The following is a 24,369-nucleotide window of genomic DNA, read 5'->3' as shown; positions in this document are numbered from 1 at the left end:
AGCCAAAGAAGAGGCAGGAGTTTCTGGTCTCAGAATCACATCTGTTTTTGTGTGTATGTTTAGAGGTAAATTGCTCAAGCCTTTGTGAATTAATTTAATTTAATTTAATTTCTAATGCTTCCACTTTGAGCATATTTATTCACTGGTAGTCTTGTTTTCATGGACCTGGTGCATCCTATCCCATGCTACTTGCTTCTACAGCAGGCTATCCAGGTCTGTACAGTGAACTCACCTTTAGCCAGTTTTAGAACATGATCCTAAGGTTAGAGCAATTCACCCCATTACAGTGTTAACCAGGAAATATAAACTTGAAAGCTTATAGTGCCAAGTAGTCCAAGTGTAAGTACTTGTGAATGGTAGAGACTATGGCAAACTGGGGAGTATATGTTCCCTCCAGAGATGGCACCCAACACTCACCCCAGCCAACCATTGCCATGTGTGAAGGAGATCAGTATTGCCAAATCTTTGGATCGTTCAGGAGGATGGAAAGTGAGAGTTTTATGTAAGATGTCTTCATTTATGAAACATCTTTTGGGTCAAACACGACAAATGTGTCAGCCATTGCTGCAGTGGATGGTATCTTCAAAAAGCAGCAAAAGAACTGGAACGTTCAGGCATCTGAGTTGGTGTCTGCCCAGTTTGGTTCTCAGAGATGCACTGCTCTGAGGATCCAGCAAAAAGTTCTGGCTTCAATGGTAGAAAGAACCCACATGCTCATGAACAAATGAATGTGTAAATAAAATGTGGTATATACAAAACATGGAGTATTACATAGCTGCTAAAACGAATGGAGTTCTAATACCTGCTACAACACGGATAAACCTTGAAAACATTATGCTGAGTGAAATAAGCAAGGCCCCATACACAAGGACAAATAGCATATGATTCCACTTATATGAAATGCCTAGCAAAAGTGAATTCATAGAGACAGAAAATAACTAAGAGGTACAGGGGATATGGGGAGGGGAATAGGTAGTTATTGTTTAATGGATACAGAGTTTCTGTTTGGAATGATGAGAAAGTTTGTAATGAATGAGGTTGATGATAGTACAACATTATGAATGCCACTGAATTATACACTTAAAAATATTTGAAAACCATATTAATGGCTTTGGCTACTTCCTTTGCTTCTCCCCCTCCATCCTGCCCAGATGCTCTTTTTAATGTTACTGCTGATTCCTTGGGGGTATCACAACTCTCACTCTGGCTGCTGCTTCATAAGAGAGGCCAGTGAGATAAGGACATGTGAGCAAGGCCCCAGCCCACTGCTTTCTGGGCCTGGCCCCACCCTTTGCAAAGAGTCTGCTGCAGACACAATGGAACCCATGGCAGTGCCGGCACCTTAGCTAGTAAGGAGAAGCCATGCCGGTTCTGCATTGATTATCTGCTCTATAAAGTTCAAGACCTGCTCCCCTGACCTCCCAGACCTACTGAGCCATATAAGGAATAGATAGGTGATGCTCTACACCAGGAGTCGGAAAACCATGGCCCACTGGCTAAATCAGTCCACTGCCTGTTTTTGTAGGTAAAGTCCTTTTGGAACAAGGCCGCACCCATGTTATTTTCATATTGCCTGGAGCTGCTTCTGCGCCACCTAGTGGCAGAGATGAGTCGTTGTGACAGAGACCACGTGGCCCACGGAGCCAAAAAATATTTCCTGTCAGGTGCCTCACAGAAAAATGTTTGCTGACTCCTGCTCTATATTATTATTATGGTTGCTGTTGTTGCTGTTATTCTAGTATGATAAAATATTGAATTTAAAAAGAAAATCAACTATTAAAATGTTTAAGTAACTAGAAATTTGTCACACTCATTTTTTTTTTTTTTTCAAAAATAAAAAGAGGCAAATATAATTAAACACACCTCTATGGGTTTAATTTTTTTTTTTAATTTTTAGGAGTCTAGTTATATGGTCTTTTTCCCTCTGTGTGCCTAGATTTCATAGAAATTGATGGTCTTTAGGTCCTATATAGTAATGATGACCCTCTTAATAATAATAGCAACACAGTAAGTCTGGGGAGTACGTGCTGTGTATTAGGGCTTCATAATCGTCATGAAATTTAATCCTCACAACTGCAGTAATAATAATCTTATTATTCCCATTACACATGAGGAAGCTGAGGCTCAAAGAGGTTAAGTAATTTGTGTAAAGTCATACGTAAATCATTCATCAAATATTTCTATCGAGTGCCTGTTATATGCTGGCCCCGTTTTAGATCCTGGGGTTGCAACAGAGAAGAAAGCAAAGCCCCAGCCATCACAGAGCTTACTGTCGAGGGGTGAGGCAGACAAACAGACAAATGAATAAAGACTGTGTTAAGTGTTAAAAAAGGAATAATAATAAGAAGAAAATAGGGAGAGGGAAGTGGAAATGACAGTGGGGGTGGGAGGAGGGTATTGATTGACTATGGCTGAAGGCCTTTTTGATAATGTAACATGTGAGCCTGAAGGAAGGGAGGGGTCAGTTCTGCAGAGGTCAGGAAGTATGATCTAGGCCAAGGAAAAAGCAGATACAGACTTGGGTAGAAGGGGCTTGGCCTTGTCCAGCATCAGGAAAAACACCTATGTGGATAGAGGAGCAAGAGCTAGAGGCAAGGAGGAGATGGGTTCAGAGAGTTGGTTGAGGCCTGATTCCATGCTAAGAATTGTGGCTGTCCCTCTGAGCGGTGGAGCCCATAGTGGCTTGACTTACACTATAGAAGGACCATCCTCTGACTGCTCTGTGGTGAGAGACTGAGAAGGGGAGGCAAGTTAAGATGCTGTTGTACCAATAAGTGGCTGATCATTAACTGCTCTGAATCTTAGTTTTCTTGTATATAAAATGGGTATAAAAGAGATATATCATAAGGTTGGTATCAGGAAAAAGTGAAATAATGCTTGTAAAACTCATAGAGGATTGCTTAGGAGAGTCTCTATGAAATGTCTCAATGAATATAAGAAAGCAAGGAGAAATGGAGGGAGGTATCGAGAGAGGAAGAGAGGGAGGGGGAAGCTGGAGGGGTCAGATGGATCGACAGATGCTGAAATTCCAACACAAGGCTTTCCAACTCCAAGCACACATGTTTTCCTCTACACCTGTAGTCACCTCATTTGTGCCAGGATAATTCAGTCTGCTCTGTTCCTTAAGTGATAGTCACTTAGATGTTAGCATCTTTTAGAAAAATTTGCAGCAACAGTTGAAACTAAATAGTTTCCCAGCTAGCTAATTCTTGAAAAATAAAAATGCATTTAACCAGGATCTCTCAATCCCCAACTATTCCAGTTGTTTTAGATTTCCCCATAATAGTACTCATTATCGACGTCTTCTTTATCTCCTTTAGCAAGTAAGAAATTTAGTGAAAATAAAAATTGGAAAAATCCATTCAAAAATTAATTATTAATTAACAGAGCTCCAATGTTTGACTTATTCTCCAGCATGTATCGGTTTTTCCAAAGATGATGAGTGAGTAGGTGATGAAGCCCATGGTCTCTGTGTATTTATTAATAGTGCCCCTTTCATTCTTGAAAGTGTCCCCATCCAGACAATAAATGACAGGGTTGCCTCAGCAGTAAGCAACATGTCCCTATTTAATAGTATGAAAGACAGTTCCTTGTGGTAAATATTTCTTGATGATGCCAAATTTCAGGCACTGTTTACAACAATCCAGGATGCCATTAATGTCCCATGAATCCATTTGATGCAACGAAATATCTCTTTTTTTAGATTCAGTTATTTCTCTTCTACCAATATTCAATAGCCTTCTCTTAGCTCACTTTGGCCAAATTGAACATGAATTTAGTTCTGCTAGGAAAACCCAAGGTCTTATTTAGTAAAGCCCTTAAAAGATGAAATCCCAGGTAGTACTTAGTTGTTTGTGTCAATTAAACTATTAACTCTGTTTCTGGACTACACCTAGTTCCTCTCACCCACAAATCTTTTAAAATGCAAATAAAGAAATAAAAGAAGGCACAAAGTCTAATATCTTATGCTACAAAACTGAATTTAAAGATAATTAAAATCAAATGTTTATGCTCACCCTACAAATTTATACTCAGTTATATTTTGGTTTTCCTTAGCTTAATTGAAATACCATTTTATTTAGGCAGCAAGCAAAAATGTTATACCCAAAAAGTAGAACAACTTATGGATATTATATCATAAAAGAGGTTCTTTCCCCTACCAGTAGCCCAGAGCACAAAGAAATGTATCAATCAAGAGCCATAGTAAGAAAAAATAATTCATTTATCTTTAAGGAAAATGTCAAAAGTTCCCCTTGCCCACTTTTTACATTATGAACAGGTAAAATATAAGTCTATTTCATGAATATGCCATATTGAAAAATAGATGTTTCACTTCTATACCTACAATAACGAACTAAGGATGAGAAGTGATCAGAAGAAATGTGGGTAGGAATGAGATAAAGAGAAACAAAGATGGGACTCAAAGACCTCTTAGCATTGCAGAAAAATCTCTGGACAAGTAATTGGGGGCTTAGCCAAAGCAATAACTGAATACCTTTATCTTTTCCCCTCAATTTAGTCACTTGTGAAATGATGGGGATTAGACTAGATGATCTCTGATTTCCACCAAGTTCTCATATTTGTGTGGATGGATTTATGGATAGACGGATGGATGGATGGAGGGATGGATGGATGGACGGACAGATGGATGGTGGATAATCAGTACTTTCAGGACCTCTAATATGAAATGCTTCCTCCCTATTTAGATGTGATAGAAGCTTTGTCAAATCCAATTCGATATGTGAATCTGATGGAGCAGAGAGCTAAGCAACTGGCTGCCTTGACACTGGAAGATGAAGAAGAAGTAAAGAAAGAGGTGAGAGGGTGTCCTAATCTTATGTGTAATTTCCACACCTTATTGCTGGTTTTGCCTTTGCAACGTCACACTTCAGGAGATGAAATAGCACATTGGAACAGCCCTTTCAGGGAGTTCAGCATGGTATCGAAAACATCTGGATGATTGACTAAAGCTTTCATTATATCATTTTGTTTTGGCATTTAGTGGACACCACCAGAGTCTCATTTTGTGATCATATTAAATAAGCATACATCTTGCTTTTCCAGGTAAAATTTTCTAGATGATTTTGTGCCAACTAAAAGTGATTACACACTTTAAAAAAGATCATCTTCAATTCATTTAAAATTTTTTTTTCCTTTAATTTATAGGGCAGAGGATTTTCAAACTGCTTCTCTAATTTCTTAGAATACATAAAAATACTTAGCTCAATGCCTGCACATAGTATAAGCAATAAAGTGTTAACTATTGTTTATTTTATGTTTAGATGTTATGATATATATTCCCAAAATAATTGGTATTTTATTCTAAATGTGATGTCACAATGCAAAACATAATTAAGGAAGGGTCTAGAAATATTGGAAATAAAATTTTAAAATATCAGGACTCAAGAACATCAACCAGTTGCATCCCCTACTCCGTAACGTCAACACCCCTTTTCAACATGGAGAAATTAGAATGGTCATTGCCCAAATATCCCTTAAGTTTGAGACAATGATCAAATGAGATGGAGGAGTTGTAACAGAGAGAATAGGATTAACAAATGACTATGACTACTGAATAATTATATAGATATTTCTTTTTAGTTTCTAGTGTATTAGAGCAGCTAGAAGGAAATACCTGAAATGGTGGACCCCTAACCCGTACTATACTTTGACATGTGCTCTATAATGACTTGTTAAAATGTTCTTTGAAATTTATCATTTTTCTGCATTTTTGTTATATTTCATCATAAAAAATGTTTTAAAAAATCAGGACTATGTAAACTGACAATCCTTTTGGTTTTTAAAAAAGTGAAGAATAATTTGATGATTATTGGGAATGACATCAAAATTTAAAATATTAGTAGAAATCAGCTATTTCCATATATCATTTGGATTTCAGAGGAAAAATTAGGGGAAAAGATGAGAAAAAATGTAGAACTAAGAATATGGAAAAAATTACCTTGAAAATGGTTGGCTAACCATAACTAATAGCAAGTTCTTTAAAGTTGATATTATTTATTAAATAACGTTTTTATTATAAAAGTAACCCACATTTATTATGAAAAAATAAAAAAATTAAAATGAGAAAAGAAAACCCCAAAGAAATCACCTGTAAATCAAACACCCAAATCACTCAGAAGATATAACTACAGTGAACGTGGGGTATACATATAGCTAGTCTTTTTATGCACAATTGTTACTTTTTTATAAAAATGGTATAACATTCACAATCCGTGTTTTAACTTTCTTTTCACTTAATACAAATATTTCCCATGTCATCAAATATTCTTCTATACCATGATTTTTATAACTTTGGAGTCTTCCATCATAGAGTTCCTTCATAATTTATTTGTGTGGTACCCTATAATGGGATATTTGTAGGATTTCACTATTTTAAAAGAGATCTCAGTAAACATGTAAATAATTTTTGAACACATCTATGATTATCTCATCACTTTATGTATAGGATTTTAGAACGTATCTAAGATTTTGAGTTACTTGAACATGAGAGGAAAGGAAAGGAAAACAATTTAACATAAGAGTAAAATTTTCCTGGCTCTTATATACACTGTAGGCATCATATCCCATGGACCAATAAAAACATCATCCTCTGAGACAAACTCTAAAGTTAACACTGGGAAGTTTCCTAAGTAATATTTGTTGTGATATATAGTAAGTGAACTATAGCAAAATTTTACACAGGCGAAAATTATGCCCAATAGTAGACATGAATATACTTCCAAAGTTATTTCTGCTTCTAACATCTATGCTGAACACCTGTAAAGGGGAAAAAGAAAGAAACAAATAAAACCACTTAGGACACCTGCATGGATTTAATGAAGAATGAGTTAAGCTGTCACTGTTTGCACAGGGTCTGTAAGAAGGAGGTGGCCTTTACATGCTTGGAGCAGATGCTGTTGGAACCCTGCCTCCATCTCCTTGTCAGAGCTGTTGCGCCCACCCCCAGGCTGCTGCAAGGGCTGGTTGCAAAGGGCTCATGGCTGCACCCTTCTCCAGAGAACTGGCCTGGGCTGATAGGAGCCACCTCGCCTGGAGATGCCTCAGATGTTATTCCTCCCTTACGGAGGAAGTGACCTGTGCCCAATGACGGACAGATCCAGGGAAGTAGCAGCTTAGATCCCTTGCTTCTGGGTAGGCAACTTCTATGACACAGGTGCCACTCCAGAGCTCCCCATGGGATCGGGCTGAGGTAGACTTCAGCTGGGACCACGTTTCATTGTATCTTCCCTGTCTTGCCCTGCATTCCTCACTTCCCTAGTTTTGTCCTGACAGCATTCTCTCAATAAATCACCTGTTCAAGAAATCCCCATGTCCAGTTCTGCTTCTAGGGAACCTAAGACAATGCGTGGTAGCTGCTGTTTTATAATTAAATACAAGGATGATGCTCTTTCAAAATTTTAACTTGGGACCTAGAATTTAAATGTTTGATAATAGTAACATCTCTAATTCTGCTGTTTCTTCAGAATGATAGCACTTTTTATTTTCTTCCAATGAAAAAAGACTAGGACTAGGGAATTTTACGAATTTCTTGTTTTACTCATATGGACACCAATATGAAATTAGAGCCTCTCTTTAGAAATCCACTAAAAGCTCTGAAAAACTCTTTTCTCTTTTTCCTGTTTTACCTTGCTAGCATAGTTAATAAAATATAAATTCAAGGTACAGATAATTTATATGGATAGAAAATAAATTACTGTTAGAGCATTCTCTTCCAATTAGAAAACAGGAATCTGTTTCATCAACTGTATGCGCTTTATTTTCTAAGAAACAGAAACTAAAAGAAAGCATTTTCAAGTAAATGCACATGTATTTTCACTATTTTCAAAGAATCCTGTTTGTGTTATCAACTCACCTATTTGTTAGCCATGATCTCCAAGGAGCAAGCACTCACTTCAAGAGAACATTTCAAGACACTACCCTATTTCAGCTTTTATAGTATAGCCATTGAGGCAAAAGCTTCCGTGCAATAAAGCATTTTGTAGATGGTGCCTGTCTCTAATGATAGGGGGAAAATGTCACTTTAAAAAGTGAAAGATCTAGGGCTTTTGAGATTGCTAGGAACTTTTCGCATATTGGTGTCCTTTGAAAGCCTTACCTGTGTAGCATACATCACTTATCAAATTTTGTTTTTCCTTAAAAAAAAAGGTCATCGGTCAGGGTCTTTAGAAACATGTTGGTTAAATTTGGAGAATATTTGGATATTTGTAGTTTTAAAAATAACTTTAGAGGTATTGGATCACATAGATGCCATATTGGTTTAATAAAGAGAATACAGTTTTTCCCTTTGAAATATCTAAACCTATAACTGACCTCGATTTTGAAATTCAAGTCATTTACCCTCACCATGTAATGCTAGGAAAGAAAACTCATTTTACACCTTTGAACACCAGTGTACCCCTTAATCTTTTCTTGGAATGGTGTAAGTTTGTTTGAATGAGGCCGCTGACAATAAGTAGTGTGGTTTTCTCAAAAGAAAAGTCTATCTAGGACATGGCAGACACTGGAGACACTATTTTAGCAGCAAAGACTTTTTTAGTATAATCCTTTTAACTTGGTACTTCTAAAGGTCATTTCTATTTGAAAATTAAAGACTTCATTGGACTGCAAAATATTACCAGATTTTTAATTATCTAAGACATATCTCCAAAGAGTAATTTGGAAACCAAATAAGTAGGAAAGTTGAATTTGCCTCCATGCTTTGAACATGGATGTTTATTTTGGACCATGTGAAAATTTTTATGTACTTTGGTGTTTTGTTTTGTTTTGTTTTGTTTTTGTAATTGCAATTTGAGTTGCTGGATTTATTTTGACTTTTTAAAGTCGTAATTCAAGGTGTTGGGATAGTAAAGTGTAGAATAAGGGCACAATCTGAATCACAAAAAGTTTTTACAACCTTGATAGCTACTCTTCCAAGTGTAAAATCAGAGAAAAATTTTAAAACATGGTAAAGGAAAAAAAAAAACAAAAACTCTCAATAATCCTGCAGGTACTGTTAACATTTTGGTGTGTGTCCATCTCTGTTTTCTGTGCACATATATTTTCCTTTACAAACATTTAAAAAAAAAACAAAAACTGCTTCACATGTCCTAATACTTGAATGTAGTTATAAAGTTGCCTAATGAGACATTGGAAACACTTTTTATTTTCTATGCCTGTAAAGGGGAAAAGTATGTATCCAATATATTAATTGCAAAACTTTACAGGATAACATGACTGTCCAAAGGCAGTGTTTGGAAGTGAGTTGTATTAGCATGTCAGAGGAGTAGGAACAAATTATATATAGCAAATATTTACTGAGTGTTTACTTTGTGATAGACATTTTTGTGAGCCCTTTACAGGTATAAATTCATTTAATTCTCAAAATCCATATATTTTAATTTCTGTTATTGTCCCCATCTAACATAAGAGGAAACTGAGTACTGAGAAGTTAAATTCCTCACCCAGGGCCACACAATTAGTGAGGAGCAGAGTTGGAATTGAAACCCAGAACACCTGGCTCCAAAACTCATGGTCTACACCAGTTCTTCTCCAAGTTTAGTGTGCACAACACTGCTGGTTCATAGAGCACATTTGGAGTAATATGTCCACACTACAGTATACTGCACATGCTCAATAACAGAAATGTAATTTTCTAGTAATCTTTAACAAGGACTCATTCTTCATCTTTTTGTTCTCTGGAGCAGGTTACCTCAATGACTTGGCACAGAATATAAGACCTTTACCTTAAAAAGTAACATTCTTAATTAACTTTTCAATCAAATGTCAAGAATTTTCCCCCTTTAAATCACTAGATGTTATTAGAATTTGTTTTTCAGTAAGTTAGGTTTATAAATGTGAGTTCCCTTCAGTTAGTTTGTAACCTGCCTGGCGAAAATACAACCCCACCCCACAGTCAAAATTTCCAAGGAACAAAAGCTGCAGTCGTTCTCCCAGTATCATTTCCACACCTGAGGAAAGTTGAGATCTAAGACAGAACACCTGACACTTCAAAACGTAGCCTTGAAGGCCAAAGTTTCTATTCAGAAGGTTCCTGATATCATCTTAGCATGCATCATACAAGTGAAAATGCTTGAGTGGTCTTCACATCATTTTGATGTTGAAAAGGGGAGGTTCTTTGGTAATACTAATATTTCATTTATTTAAAGAGGCCTACTTTTTTTTAATTCATTTTATTGAGATATATTCACATACCATGCAGTCATACAAAACAAATCGTACATTTGATTGTTCACGGTACCATTACATAGTTGTGCATTTATCCCCAAAATCAATCCCTGATGCCTTCATTACCACACACACAAAAATAACAAGAATAATAATTAAAGTGAAAAAGGGCAATTAAAGTAAAAAAGAACACTGAGTGCCTTTGTTTGTTTGTTTCCTTCCCCCATTTTTCTACTCATCCATCCATAAACTAGACAAAGGGGAGTGTGGTCCATATGGCTTTCCCAATCACATTGTCACCCCTCATAAGCTACATTTTTATATAATCGTCTTCAAGATTCATGGGTTCTGGGTTGTAGTTTGATAGTTTCAGGTATCTACCACTGGCTACCTCAATTCATTAGAATCTAAAAAGGGTTATCTATATTGTACATAAGAGTGCCCACCAGAGTGACCTCTCGGCTCCTTTTGGAATCTCTCTGCCACTGAAGCTTATTTCATTTCCTTTCACTTCCCCCTTTTGGTCAAGAAGATGTTCTCCATCCCACGATGCCAGGTCTACATTCCTCCCCGGGAGTCATATTCCACGTTGCCAGGGAGATTCACTCCCCTGGGTGTCTGATCCCACATAGGGGGGAGGGCAGTGATTTCACCTTTCAAGTTGGCTTAGCCAGAGAGACAGGGCCACATCTGAGCAACAAAGAGGCATTCGGGAGGAGGCTCTTAGGCACAATTATAGGGAGGCCTAGTCTCTCCTTTGCAGCAACAGTCTTCCCAAGGGCAAGTCCTGTGGTAGAGGGCTCAACCCATCAAACCACCAGTCCCCTATGTCTGTGGGCATGTTAGCAACCCTCGCAGTGGGGCAGGCCAATACCCCTGCATTCTCCACCAGCTCCTCAAGGGGGCTCTGCATATTTTTTTCCTTGTTTTTTTTTTTTTATTTTTTTAACTTTTTCTTTTTTAAATCAACTGTATGAAAAAAAAAAAAATTTAAAAACATACAATAAAAGAACATTTCAAAGAGACCATAACAAGGGAGTAAGAAAAAGACAGCTAATTTAAGCTAACTACTTTACTTCCAACATGTTCCTACTCTACCCCAAGAAAGTAACCTAATATAGCAACATTTCTGTGAACTTCTTCCTACTATACCCATCAGAAATTAACAGACCATAGTCATTCCTGGGCATTCCCAGAACGTTAAATTTACCCATGATAGCTTATCTGTTCTTGGATTATTGTTCCCCCTTCCTTAATTGCTCTCTATCGCTAGTTCCCCTACATTCTACATTATAAACCATTTGTTTTACATTTTTCAAAGTTCACATTAGTGGTAGAATATAGTATTTCTCTTTTTGTGCCTGGCTTATTTCGCTCAGCATTATGTCTTCAAGGTTCATCCATGTTGTCATATGTTTCATGACATCGCTCCTTCTTACTGCCGTGTAGTATTCCATCGTGTGTATATACCACATTTTATTTATCCGCTCAGCTGTTGAAGGACATTTGGGTTGTTTCCATCTCTTGGCAATTGTGAATAATGCTGCTATGAACATTGGCGTGCAGATATCTGTTTGTGTCACTGCTTTCAGATCTTCCGGGTATATACCAAGAAGTGCAATCGCTGGATCAAAGGGTAACGCTGTATCTGGTTTTCTAAGGAACTGCCAGACTGACTTCCAGAGTGGCTGAACCATTATACAGTCCTACCAACAATGAATAAGAGTCCCAATTTCTCCACATCAAGAGGCCTACATTTTAAGTTGTTAGGTTCATGTGTTCTAAATAAGTGAGCTGAAATATATCTAAAATAGTTTGCTAATATTGCCTAATTCAGTATATGGCACCAAGGGCACCATCGATGGAAACTGATTATTTAAAAAGAAAAAGGGCCTACAGTCTTACTTAAATTTCTTCAATAAAATAACCCAACAGTAAAAAAATCCAGTCATTCTCTCATTAAATCATAGTGTTGAACTCACTGAGGCCTTGTATACAGTTTAATTTCTCCAAGCCAAAGCTTGACACTTCATGCACAGTTCAAGAACGTGGCATGAAAATAAAACATGAGATTTACTTGTCATTTTGGATTCTCTTTAAATAAAATCTTCCTCCTCAAATAATTAATTAGCAGAATATCAACTCATAGAAACAATTAGTTGCATGTTATCCCTGAACTTTAGCTAAAGCATCTAATAGAGTAGGAAGAGAAAGTTTGCCTTTTTAAAATGCTGCATTAAGAGCTTGATTGGCTTGATGAAAGCATGTAGCCTTTAAATAAGGACACTGTCACTTTTTTTTCTACATAATTACAAGAATATAAAGGTTATTTCCAGAAATCATAACATAGTTATCCAGAATACTTTTATTTTTATATAGCTTTGGAGTTTACAAGGCATTTTTTTAGTAAATCTCCTCGGATGAAACTGGGATCTAATCAGGCTAAACATGTGAATCCCCATTTTTAGACGAGGGAACAATTGTTTATCATGGTGAGTTGCTTGCCTAATATCACTAGCCTGCAAATTGAGTGAATACCATATATGCAATTGAGTTGGAACTACCCAGCAACTGATTTAATTCAACTGCTTTCACAAACCTCCCCCATTACAATTTTGAAAGTTCCAGTGGATTCTAACGAAGGTCATTGGGTTCATCTGCCTGAAACAATGATGAATTCAGAAACATGCCCAACACCACAAGGATTAGAGAAACATGACTCTCAATTATGATAAAATCCTTCATTCTGCTTTAGAGCAGGGCTTCTCAAATTTATGTGCATACAGATAAGCTGGGGGTCTTGTTACAATGCAGAGCTGGATTCCAGTAGCTCTGGAGTAATGCGTGAGCCTGCAAGTTCTAACAAGCTCCCAGGTGATAATGTTGTTGGCCTGTGGACCATACAGTATTCTCAGTAGAAAAGCTCAGAGTCACCTGCAGGGCTTGTTAAAATGCAGATTGTTGCCCTCCACCCACAGACTTTCTGATTTGGTGGATTTGTGGTGGAGACCAAGAATTTGCATTTCTAACAAGTTTCCAGTGATGCTGCTCCTACAGGGACTCCCCTTTGAGAACAACTGCTTTGGAATTCTCTGTCTCTCTCTAGCAGGAGTGTGGCTCTCCCCAGGTGCAACCCAGGCCACCCAGCTTAATCACAGACACCTGGGAAAGGCTCCAGGTGCTGCTCTCTTCCCTGGGAATTGTTCAGAATCTGTTCTGTGAGTGATTGACCACAGTCTGCCAAATGACTTACCTTAAGTAACGACAGATACATTCCCACAGGATGAATGTAAATGGTTGTTGGTCAGTTTCTCTTTAAAAGGGGAATCCATTGTTTCTACCTAACTGGAAAGAGTTGATTCTTACTGATGTCTTTGGAGACTGTAGTAAAATTTTTCTAATAATTTGTTTGGTAGACACAATTGTATGATATATGCACCACCTATATAAAATAGTCAGCAGAGCTATGTGCTTTTACACTTACACTTTTAACCTCTCTCTGAATAACCAGCTGCAATTTTTAAATGATTTGACTAGAGATTCTCTAACTACAGACAACAGAAAGAACAGCTTCTTCATTCTTTCCATTCATTAATGTGTTCTTCCAAAAAACTATTTTTTCATATATTGGCATAACATTGAGGTGGTTCTTAGCTTGAGGACTTTACCACTGGTAGTACATAATTGAGAGTGCATAGCATAAAACTAAATGTGGATGTATTCATTCATTCACTTAACAAATGATTTTTGAACACAACTGTGTGTCAGTCACTGTGCCAGGCATTAGATATATATATGAAGAGCAAAATCAGATGGTCTTGTAGAACTTAAAAAGTCTGGATGGAGAGAATGAGACTAATAAAAATTCACACACATAGATGTAAACTTGCAACTATCACTAATGTTTCAACAGAAACATACTTTGTGAATTCTGATGCTTTTTTATGGTGATGGCATGGCTATGCTGTGTCAAGATCAGTTGGATCCATGTTCCAGTTTACAGCTGGAGAGCCTTGCTGGGCATTAGTTGCAACAAAAGCCCAAATCATTTTACTTGGTGTTAATCAAGCTTACAACAAGGAAGTCAGGGGATGAATTTATTCAGCCCCTTTAAGATGTCATTGCCTTCTCACTTACCCTGGTAGACTCATCAAAATATAGGATTTTTGCCATAATTTATTATGAAAATTTTCAAATATACACAAGTGTGCAATGAATATCTGTATGTCGATCACCTGGATTCTGGACTTGACAACTAACATTTTTCTGCATTGGTTATCATGTATCTATCTAGCTATCCATTCCTCTATCCATTCACTAATCCATTTTATTTTCTGATGCATTTCAAAATCGGTTGCAAGCATCAGAATACTTCATGCACAAGGTTCTAGCTTTTAGGAGCGTTTCTGAATTTCTTTAAACAATGCAGGGGAGGACACATCATCTGATTTCATTCAGGTAGTAGCACTTTAAGGTACAAACTGTACATGTGTTTGAGGAAGCTCTTGAGAAAAGCCTAGCTCAATTCACCCATAATCCCTGCCCACATTTGTCCTGAAGTAGACTGGATATCTGCATGATAAATTATGAGTCTCACCCCTAGTATTCTGGAAAAACTGGTGACCTCACTTCTTACCCATCTGGTGCCCAAATAAAGATGCTGTCATCTTAAGCATCTACATGGAAGAGACTGCACTTTTTAGGTAACACAGGCGAAGACAGCATGATCAACCACCTTCAGTAGGTCAGTGTCAACGTCTGGTCTTTGAAAGACACTTTACTTACCATGTTCACCATTCAACTACATACTGAAAATCTTAGTTCTCTAATGTTTGGACATCAGATCCAAATTTTCCATTCCCAGGATGGAAATCTTTTCAAGTAGCATACCAAATAGTATCTCCTTCCTCTGCAAAACTTATCAAAATGGTCTTCTCAGTTATCCTCCTACTAGTCCATTTGGGTCATATTTTCAAAGAACTTCTGTTAATTTTGGAAAGAAGTAGGCATATTTTTAAAAATTTTAATTTTAGAAGTCAAAATTATTCCAAGTATGTAATGATGTAATGCTTTCATTTGGCCACAAGAGGGCAGAGCTCTACTGCTGTGATTCATTCAGCACATTTTCTTTACCTAGCTAAGCAAAATCTAGTGTAACTAAAATACTATCTTATGAACCTTTGTTCCTTACAATTTGTTTAATTGGACTCTAAAAGTCTCTCAATTAAATTAAGAAAACTAGTATTTCTAATTCTTTTGTTGCTGTCATAATTTCAGGACCACTTGAAAGGATTCCACACTTCTCTTATTCAAACTCATAAAAAAGACATTTGGAAAAAGCCTGGAGAGAAATGAAGTCACAGTTGTTGACTTCCACTGACATTTTGAGTGGGACAAGGAATTTGATTTTTTACGTATCAGCTCACTCATTCATGTAATGGGAATTATTCAATCTTTCCATCATGATAGCAAAAACAAATTAAAATATTGTACTACTAGAGGTACTTTTTTGTTTTTCAGCTCTTGTATGTAACAATTTTATTTACCTTCATATATGAATGCTTTTTAGTGTAACAGAGTAAGCTCTTTGAGAATTATGTTCAAATATATAAGTCTCTGTATCTCAGCAGCAAATAGTGTGATTTCTTAAGCTGCTATTTTCATAGTGAACAGAAGAATTCAAACTTTGGATTGTAACACATATCTAAATAATAGTTTGCTGTCAACAGTGTGACCCCTAGAAAGTTACACGACTTGTACTAAAGTCTTTAGAAAAGCCATTTAATAACCTGCTCTGTATTAAATGGAGGGGAACTGAGTGCTTTGCAATGGAACTGAGAGTGCTGCCTTCCCTGACGGCCTGTGATAAAGTTGGTGTATACAATAGTATCTAGCATGTAGTGATCTACATCTCCCTCTTTCATATATTTCCATTAAGTAAATGTTGTCAATTAAATACATGTGTTTACAGCCCTTAGCCAAAAAAAAAAATTAAACTTCAGTCTAATATATTTGCTATTACAGATTCTCGTTACACTAATATATGCAATCTGTTTCTAGAAAACCTATAAGCCCCTGACAAGTGTCAAACTGCATAAGGACCTCCAAATTTCTTAGCCCAGAATTTGATCTCCATAACCCCCTTTCCCCACTTGTCTCCAGCCACGGGAGGTGGGCAGGTGAGGGCTGCTGCAGACTGGTAGGCCCCTGGCCCACTCACATCCAGCATACCCCTCTCCCTTCAGCATTGCTGGGGATGCCGTTTTCTCCCTGACACAATCCCAGAATTCCAGGCAAACCCTGCTCCAGGCAGAGGATACAGGTGGACAGCTTGTGGGCCAAATGCGGTCTGACAATGTGCTTTGTTCAGCCTCCCAGTGTTTTAAAATTGAGAGATTTCACACAAAACTTCTGGTTTCCAGCTTTTCTTGAAGCTTGGGCCTGCGTTGCAGTGTGTCAACAATCGGTTGAATCTGAGCAGCCGTTGCCCACTTTATAGGAGCACCCTCTCCAGCTCTGAACATATTCTCACTCTGCCTGTTATGTTCAGTCTGGCCCACTTCACCCCTTGCCATCATCTCTATTAACTTCCTATTAATTTATAGTGTCACTGCACCCCCTGGAGTTGTACAGTGCAGCCCCCCTGGAGGCATCTGAATGTGTTCTTTCATAGTGCACCTCAAATTCAAATTGGTGATCTCTTTATCTCCATTGCAATTATAAATCTTTTGCCTGTGTGCTTACTCAATAGTCATATGCTTTTCTTGTTTTTTAAAATCTTCTTGTATTTATAGCCATAATGTCAGTCTTGGGAAGGTAGGAGCGTTCTCATGTGTATCCTTGAAAGGAGAGATGTATCTTTCTTCCTTGAGCTTGACTCAATGGACAGTTGAACTCCATACCACAAAATCATACATAGAATGCCTACAAACACGATGCGAGGTGAAAATAAGCATGCTGGATTCATCTTGAATCCACCTCTAGCCTGAGGCCCCCAAGACACTAATTCTAGTTGCTAACAAGAAGCCACACGTTATTACTTTCATGGAAGTAGGGTTTCCATCGCCTTCATTCTTTCCTCTCTCAAAAATGTTTTTTTAGGACTAATTTCAGCCAACTATCACATAGGGAAGAATCTGATTCGTTTCCTGCTTAGTCATGGAAATGTGCCTAGTTATAAAGGGGGCAGGGCAGATGCCCCGGAACAGGGTCACATTCCTTCCCTGTTCCCAAAGCAACTGAGTTTGATGACCACAGGTGCCCCTTCAGCTGGAAGACTGGGACGCTTTATCCCTGGCAAGGGACCAGGCAGGAAGAATGACTCTGTTAACGATCCAGCGCTCCTTCTGGCATTCCCTTCACTGCAGTCCCTTCGGTGCAATGTAAATGAATTTTCCTTACGAATCATGTGGACAAACATTTATGATTTTGCAGTCATCTCAAGAGTTTCCCACAAACCCCAAGTGTCTACAGGAGTCAGGCAGGAAAAGCTTAAATGAATAAGGAAGGGTCATCCTAAAAGGGGCAGCCACCACTCAGTTCAGCCAAGTGTGGGAAAAAAGGCCCAGTGTTGCCAAAGCTGATTTTTCAAGAGAAGCCAGAACTTCAATTTTTAACGTAAAGTCTCCTTAATTTAATAACTTGGCAACACAGGGTAGGCGAAAGAAAATACTTCCATGAGCTCCAGTTGGCCCATGAGTCTTTAGTTTGCAATTTCTGGCTAAAAAATAAGAATATAAATCTTATAATATCAGAAGAAGTTTCCTGATAGATGTAACTAAATAACACACCTCTACTAGAACTTCCCTATTCAAAGCCATTTTTCAGAAGGTGAAGAACCATCTTCATGAGTTATGTCTAGGTGATGGTTTTAGGTACCTGCCTCCCCACTTGATGTCTGCCCTTTGGTAGCTGGGGACATTCCACCCACTTTGACACTGCCGGTCCTGAGAAGACTGACTATGCCTGGTAAATAAGCAGGGATTATTTGTTGAATTCAAATAGGTTCTGCCATTTCTTAAAGCAGTTTTGGAGCTCTCCTTTTAGAGATGCTTTTATGGACATATTAAAAGCCGCTTGTGGCAATCAGTATCATTATTTTTACTCATCTTTCTTAAAAATAAAACCAAATACTATCATAGGATAATCTGCTTAGTCACAATACTGGGCTCCAAGTGACTTCTGACTCTTCTATAATTTTAAGAAATATGTACCACAAAGTAGAACAATGAGATATCTTATTGCCAGTAAAGCCTGCCATGGATTTGGAAGACAGTTCTAAAAAAAGAGAAGCAACAAATTGAAAAGCATCATTGAAATAGTGTGTAATTACTGAAGAGATTTTTTTATAAAGGCAAACATTTATTTAATGTTTACTTTGTACGAGGCACAGTGGACTAGCTGCTCGAAGGGATGGAGTGGAGATTTCATAAGTTTGGATGCATTTATTATTATTTTTCATTGGCAGTGTGTACAAGCTTAAATGTTTTATTTTATTTAATTTTTTATTTAACACACTTACATGTAGCATTTACTATATGCCAAGAACTGTTCTAACTACTTTGTAAATATTAACTAATTTAATCCTCTAAACTACTTTACAAGATAGATAATATGATCTCCAGTATATTCATATCCTCGTCTAGAAAGATGGTGAAACTGAGGCACAGATAGTTAAGTGATTTGCCCAACATCACACTGCTGGTAAGTGGCAGGATCAGAATTTGAATCCAGGCTCCAGAATTGGTGCTCTTAACCATTGCATCAAGTTTGCTGCTCTCTCATTTAGCCAACTCAAATCAGGTGGTCAAGTCCAGAGTCATTGTGGGAGGGCATCATCACAGGGCACGGACATAGGAAGCATAAAAATCGGAGTTTTAATGCAATTACCCTGCTATAATCATGGGGCAACATTGTGCTGTTTTTACCCTGCTTTCCAGATAGTTTCAAATTTGATATGCCAAACTCCAGTGAGTTATGAAAGCACTATAAAAGGTAGACTTGTTGGTTTAGTAAGAACTTTAAGAAATGTGGTAACCAAAAGGATTTCTATGATTTTAGGTTGATCCTGGGGAAACACCTTCAGAGGCTCCAAGTGAAGCCAGGACAACTCCAGCAGAAAACGGCGTGAATCACACCACATCCCTGACACCCAAACCACCTTCCCAGGCTCTCCACAGCCAACCAGCTCCAGGTAAGCCATGTGAAAAGAGAGCTATACAGTATGACGGTGAGCCTCCAGCATCTTCATGCCATTGACAGAGTTAGTGTGATTGGGTGGGCTGAAGCATCAAGTGAAAAAAGCATGAATTTAGGATATGCACCATAAATGTGCTCCATAAATGATACCCTACTTCCCCAATGTTAACATCTGACAGGATGATGAATGAATCAATGAATGAATGAATGAATGAATGAATGAATTCCAAGAGAAACTCCTAAGTGCTCTTCTGTCTCTGCTGATACCTTATGAAGCCACAACAAAAATTCACCCAGGTTTCCCGTGGCTTTATTTAGTGATGGATTGCAATCCCTCTGCTGGACAGATTTGTGAAGAGTTCTTGAAGCAATCTGTAAACAACAGTGCTTTAGAAGAGAACATTCTTACTCGTACCTCCCTGCTTTTACTCATTAGGTTAAGTCTCTGCCAAGAATTCCTCTCTCTCTCTCCAACTTTCTTTTCATTGACATTGAGCTTCTACCATGTACCAGACAGTCAGCTAGGCCCTTCACATGGATTATTTCATTTCACCCTCTCACCAGGCATAAGAGGGTAGAGTCTATTATCATCCCAATTTCACAGATAAATAAAATGCAATTTCAAAATGTTAAGGCCATATAGCTAATAAAGAGGAGCTGGGACTGACACACCTCCATATCATATTAAAATTCCTGCTTTTAGCTACTATACTCCTACCAAGGAATCTCTTTTCATAAATGGGTGGCTTCTTGTTTGCTCTCTTCCTTGTTGTTAAAGTGCAGTGATGAGATCCAGATCTTTTTTTAGGGGGGAGGCATAATTTCTCAGGATCCTAAAAGGAATAAATTATATTTCATTTGTATCCGATGTGCATGAACTGGAGCCTGTGCTTTCAAAAAGGTTGCCAAGATCAGTAACAGTAAGAAGATGACTTGAGTCTAAAATTATCATTATCAAATGTATTTTATATAATAAATACAAACATTTTGAGTCCTTTGGAAATAAAAATACATAAGTCATTTAGATATGCGAGTAAATATCATCTTGTGCTTTTAAGAGTAAAAGAAAATTTAGCATTCCAGCATTTGATTTTTTTTAACTTCATATTTTGAAGTAGTTAGACTTACAGAAAACATTGCAAAAATGGCAGAGAAAACATTGCAAAAATGGTGCCCTACTTCCCCAGTGTTATCATCTGACAGAATCATGGTGTAGTTATCAAAACCAGGAAATTAACCCTGGCACAATACTCTTCACCAAACTACAGATCTCATGGAACATCACCTGCTTTCCATTAATGCCCTCTTTTTGGTGTAGGTTCCAATTCAGGATCCCACGTGTTATTTAATTGTCCTGTCTTCTTAGTCTCCTTTAATCTGTGACAGCCCCTCGATCTTTCCTTGTGTTTCACAACCTTGGTACTTGGAAGAGTCCTGGTCCGTTATTTTGTAGATTTTGAAGACTGTCCCTCAATTTGAGTTGATCCCATGTTTTCTCATGATTGGACTGAGGTTATGAATTTGAGACAAGAACACCATAGAAGTGATGCTGTGCCTTTCTCACTGCATCATATCAGGGGGACATAACATTATGTCTTAGCCCTAGAGATGCTAACTTTTATCACCTGGGTAAGGTGGTGTCCACTGTATTTTTCCACCAAAAGCTACCATTTTCCCTTTTGTGACTAATAGATATACTCTGAGACCATACAAATATCCTATTTCTTTTGCCCACTGATTTTGACAAACGTCAGTAGATCCTGACTGCAGCAGTTATTACTGCACTGTTTGCCTGGTGGCCAGCATTTGCTTTTAAAAAGACCATCTGTCATTCCTGATTTTGCCAGAAGGTAGCAAAAACATTGCCTAAATTGAATTTGTTAAGCCAGCCAAGGAGTTTTGATTCAGAGAGGAGAGATGTCTTTTTCTCTCCCTGTAAGAGCATATAGTTTTACGTTTAATTAGGACTGCCTTAAAGTTGCAAAAGTGAGGACTTTTTTTAGGATTTTTAAAATAATAATTCTTTCCCACAATTTTTAAGCTCTCTATAACAAGACTTAAATTCAAGGGCTAAACCTTGTTTTACAGGATGAATATAATTTTAAAAGAAGTTAAAGAAGGCTATCAATTTTATCTTTATATTTTAGGTTCTGTAAAGGCACCTGCCAAAACAGAAGATCTCATTCAGAGTGTCCTGACAGGTAAATATTGTCCCTTTCCCCTATGGAATTATGCAGCCAAGTATTATACACCAGGTATTTAGAGGAGAGGAAATTCAGGTGCATCTCTGAAAAATAACATCATTAATATTCAATCCTTCTCTAAAAGTTCTGCAGATATACAATCCTACTTTAGGCTGAGTTACATGCTATGATTACAGAGAGCTAATTTTTCTTGATTGATAGGACCCTACTGGCATAAAACTCATGTAATTTCACAAGAAACCTATTTTAAAATCAATTCAGAATAGTTTCATACTGGAGCTGCCATCCAATAAACAGGAAAACATGTTTTCTCAGTGTAACAACAAACTGTGTTTTAGATAGGCAGAATGTGATCCACTTGTGATGATGAACACAGAATTCACAGGATTTGAGAGCTAGGATTCAGTTTGGATATACTTTATGGTTGGCTAATTTCATAAACTGGCAAGACTAAAATTGGTACAAACTTTCTGTAATACAATTAGCAGTATATCTGTAGTCTTCAAAATGTTTCTAATTCTTGACCCAATATGCCACAGAAACATACACATATTCAGCAAAACCAGAACTATTGGTAAGACCAATATCATCCATCAACAGGAGGGTAGAAAAATAAATTGTGAAATATGCACACAATAGAATAGCACACAAATAGACTACAATCACACACAAGAATGTAGACAAAACTTATAAACATAGTGTTAAGGAAAAGAAGCCACACACAAAAAGCACATTCCACCTACATGAAGTTCAAAAACAAGCAAAACTGATTCAGATTGTTAAAAATCCAGATTTGGATTATACCTGGTGGGGGATGGAAACCAAACGGAGGGCTTTGGAGGGGCTGATGATATTCTGGTTCTCCTCTAGGTGATGGTTATTGTGGCATGTTCACTTTGTGAAAATTCATAGGGCTGTGCATTCATAATTTGTCTACTTCTATGAATGTATTTATATTTCACCAAATAGTTTATGAAAAATACACATAGAAAAAATACTTGAGGAATGTATTAAAAGAAAACAAAACACGCATTTAAGGTCTTAGTACCATGGGAAATACAAGACAATGCTAGTGCATTAAACAAGAGGCAGAAGTGTACACAGAGTATGAGCCAATGTTATTTAAAAGTATGCAAGTGCACAGACAAAGGCAATGCGTCTATACTAATGTATTAGCAGTGGTTATTTCTTGTTTTTTTTTTTAATAAGGGATATTTATTTCTTTATATAAAATGGACATTACTTTTATGATAAATTCACATACTAAGGAATAACCTTTCATCCACAGATTTTTATAAATAGAACTTTATGTGGAATTCTTTTTTACTCATGGTTTGAAACAACTTAAACCATCATTTATTTACAACAAACCTTTTTTTTTTTTTTGAGAAGTGGAATTGAATCTGTCGCCAAAAATGCAGTAATTCTTTAGAATTAAATATTCTTAATATGATACATTTTTTTAATGGAACTTGTTTATTTTTATGGCAATTTTTTTGGTTGCTATACTTAATGCTGCTTTTTTTTTTATTAAATTCAGTTTTATTGAAATACATTCACATACCATACAATCATCCATGGTATACAATCCGCTGTCCACAGTATGATAACATAGTTATGCGTTCATCACCACAATCTATCTCTGAACATTTTCCTTACATCAGAAAGAACCAGAACAAGAATAAAAAATAAAAGTGAAAAAAGAACACCCAAATCATCCCCCATCCCACCCCATTTGTCCTTTAGTTTTTATCCCCATTTTTCTACTCATCCATACACTAGCTAAAGGGGGTGTGATCCACAAGGTCTTCACAATCACACTGTCACCCCTTGTAATCTACATTATTATATAATTGTCTTCAGGAGTCCAGACTGCTGGGTTGGAGTTTGGTAGTTTCAGGTATTTACTTCTAGCTATTCCAATACATTAAAGCCTAAGAGGTGTTATCTATATAGTGCATAAGAATGTCCACCAGAGTGACCTCTCGACTCCATTTGGAATCTCTCAGCCACTGAAACTATTTCGTCTCATTTTGCATCCCCCTTTTGGTCAAGAAGATACTCTCAGTCCCACGATGCCGGGTCCACATTCATCCCCGGGAGTCATACTCTGCGTTGCCAGGGAGATTTACACCCCTGGGAGTCGGGTCCCACGTAGGGGGGAGGGCAGCGAGTTCACCTGTCGAGATGGCTCAGTTAGAGAGAGAGAGGGCCACATCTGAGCAACAAAGAGGTACTCGGGGAGATCTTAGGCACCATTACATGCAAGTTTAGACTCTCCTTTGTGGTAATGAGCTAATATGATACATTTTTATAAAACCGTAATGAATCAATTTGGGCCTGAGGGAAAGCGTTAAATAAATGTTAACTCACTCTCCCCTGCTTCTTTTTAGAAAGGAATTGAAAATCAGGAGAACAGCCATGTTAAAAAAAATAAAAAGCAGCAGCAGCATATTTTGATTCCTTAAAGATTTCAGCATTTAGGCATAGAAGTTATTATTCTGATTTCAACCTTTATTCACTAAATATCTCATTTTCTATTCAGGTCTGTTGTTATTCCTGGAATAAGTTTCTGAAACTCTTAACAGTTCTAAATATATATGGTAACATTTTTTTGCTCCTAGAAGCAGAAAGTTCAAATCAAAGGGTGGAATCGTGTGAACTATGACTTAATCTAGGTCCAAACAAACCATAATTCATTGATGCTAAGACACCGTCAGTTGTAAGGCACCCCACAGTTCATGTATTGCTAGGAAAGAAAAACACTGACAAACTATGATAC

General features: G+C 37.4%; 1 protein-coding gene across 6 annotated transcripts in view; it reads left to right on the top strand.

Moving 5' to 3' along the window:
• The window catches only part of PLCB1 (phospholipase C beta 1), an 856,401-nt gene that overhangs the window by 617,825 nt on the left and 214,207 nt on the right, over nt 1-24,369 (top strand). For all 6 annotated transcript variants that reach the window (XM_037811315.1, XM_037811314.1, XM_037811311.1 and 3 more), the window contains 3 exons: nt 4,707-4,816; nt 19,246-19,378; nt 21,531-21,584. In XM_037811315.1, coding sequence (XP_037667243.1) covers nt 4,707-4,816; nt 19,246-19,378; nt 21,531-21,584 — 297 coding nt within the window. The remainder of the gene's footprint in view (nt 1-4,706; nt 4,817-19,245; nt 19,379-21,530; nt 21,585-24,369) is intronic.

Source organism: Choloepus didactylus, chromosome 19 (assembly GCF_015220235.1).
Source record: "Choloepus didactylus isolate mChoDid1 chromosome 19, mChoDid1.pri, whole genome shotgun sequence".
NCBI lineage: Eukaryota > Metazoa > Chordata > Mammalia > Pilosa > Megalonychidae > Choloepus > Choloepus didactylus.
The sequence above is the reverse complement of the archived record's forward strand: the minus strand, read 5'-3'. Positions and strand labels throughout refer to the sequence as shown.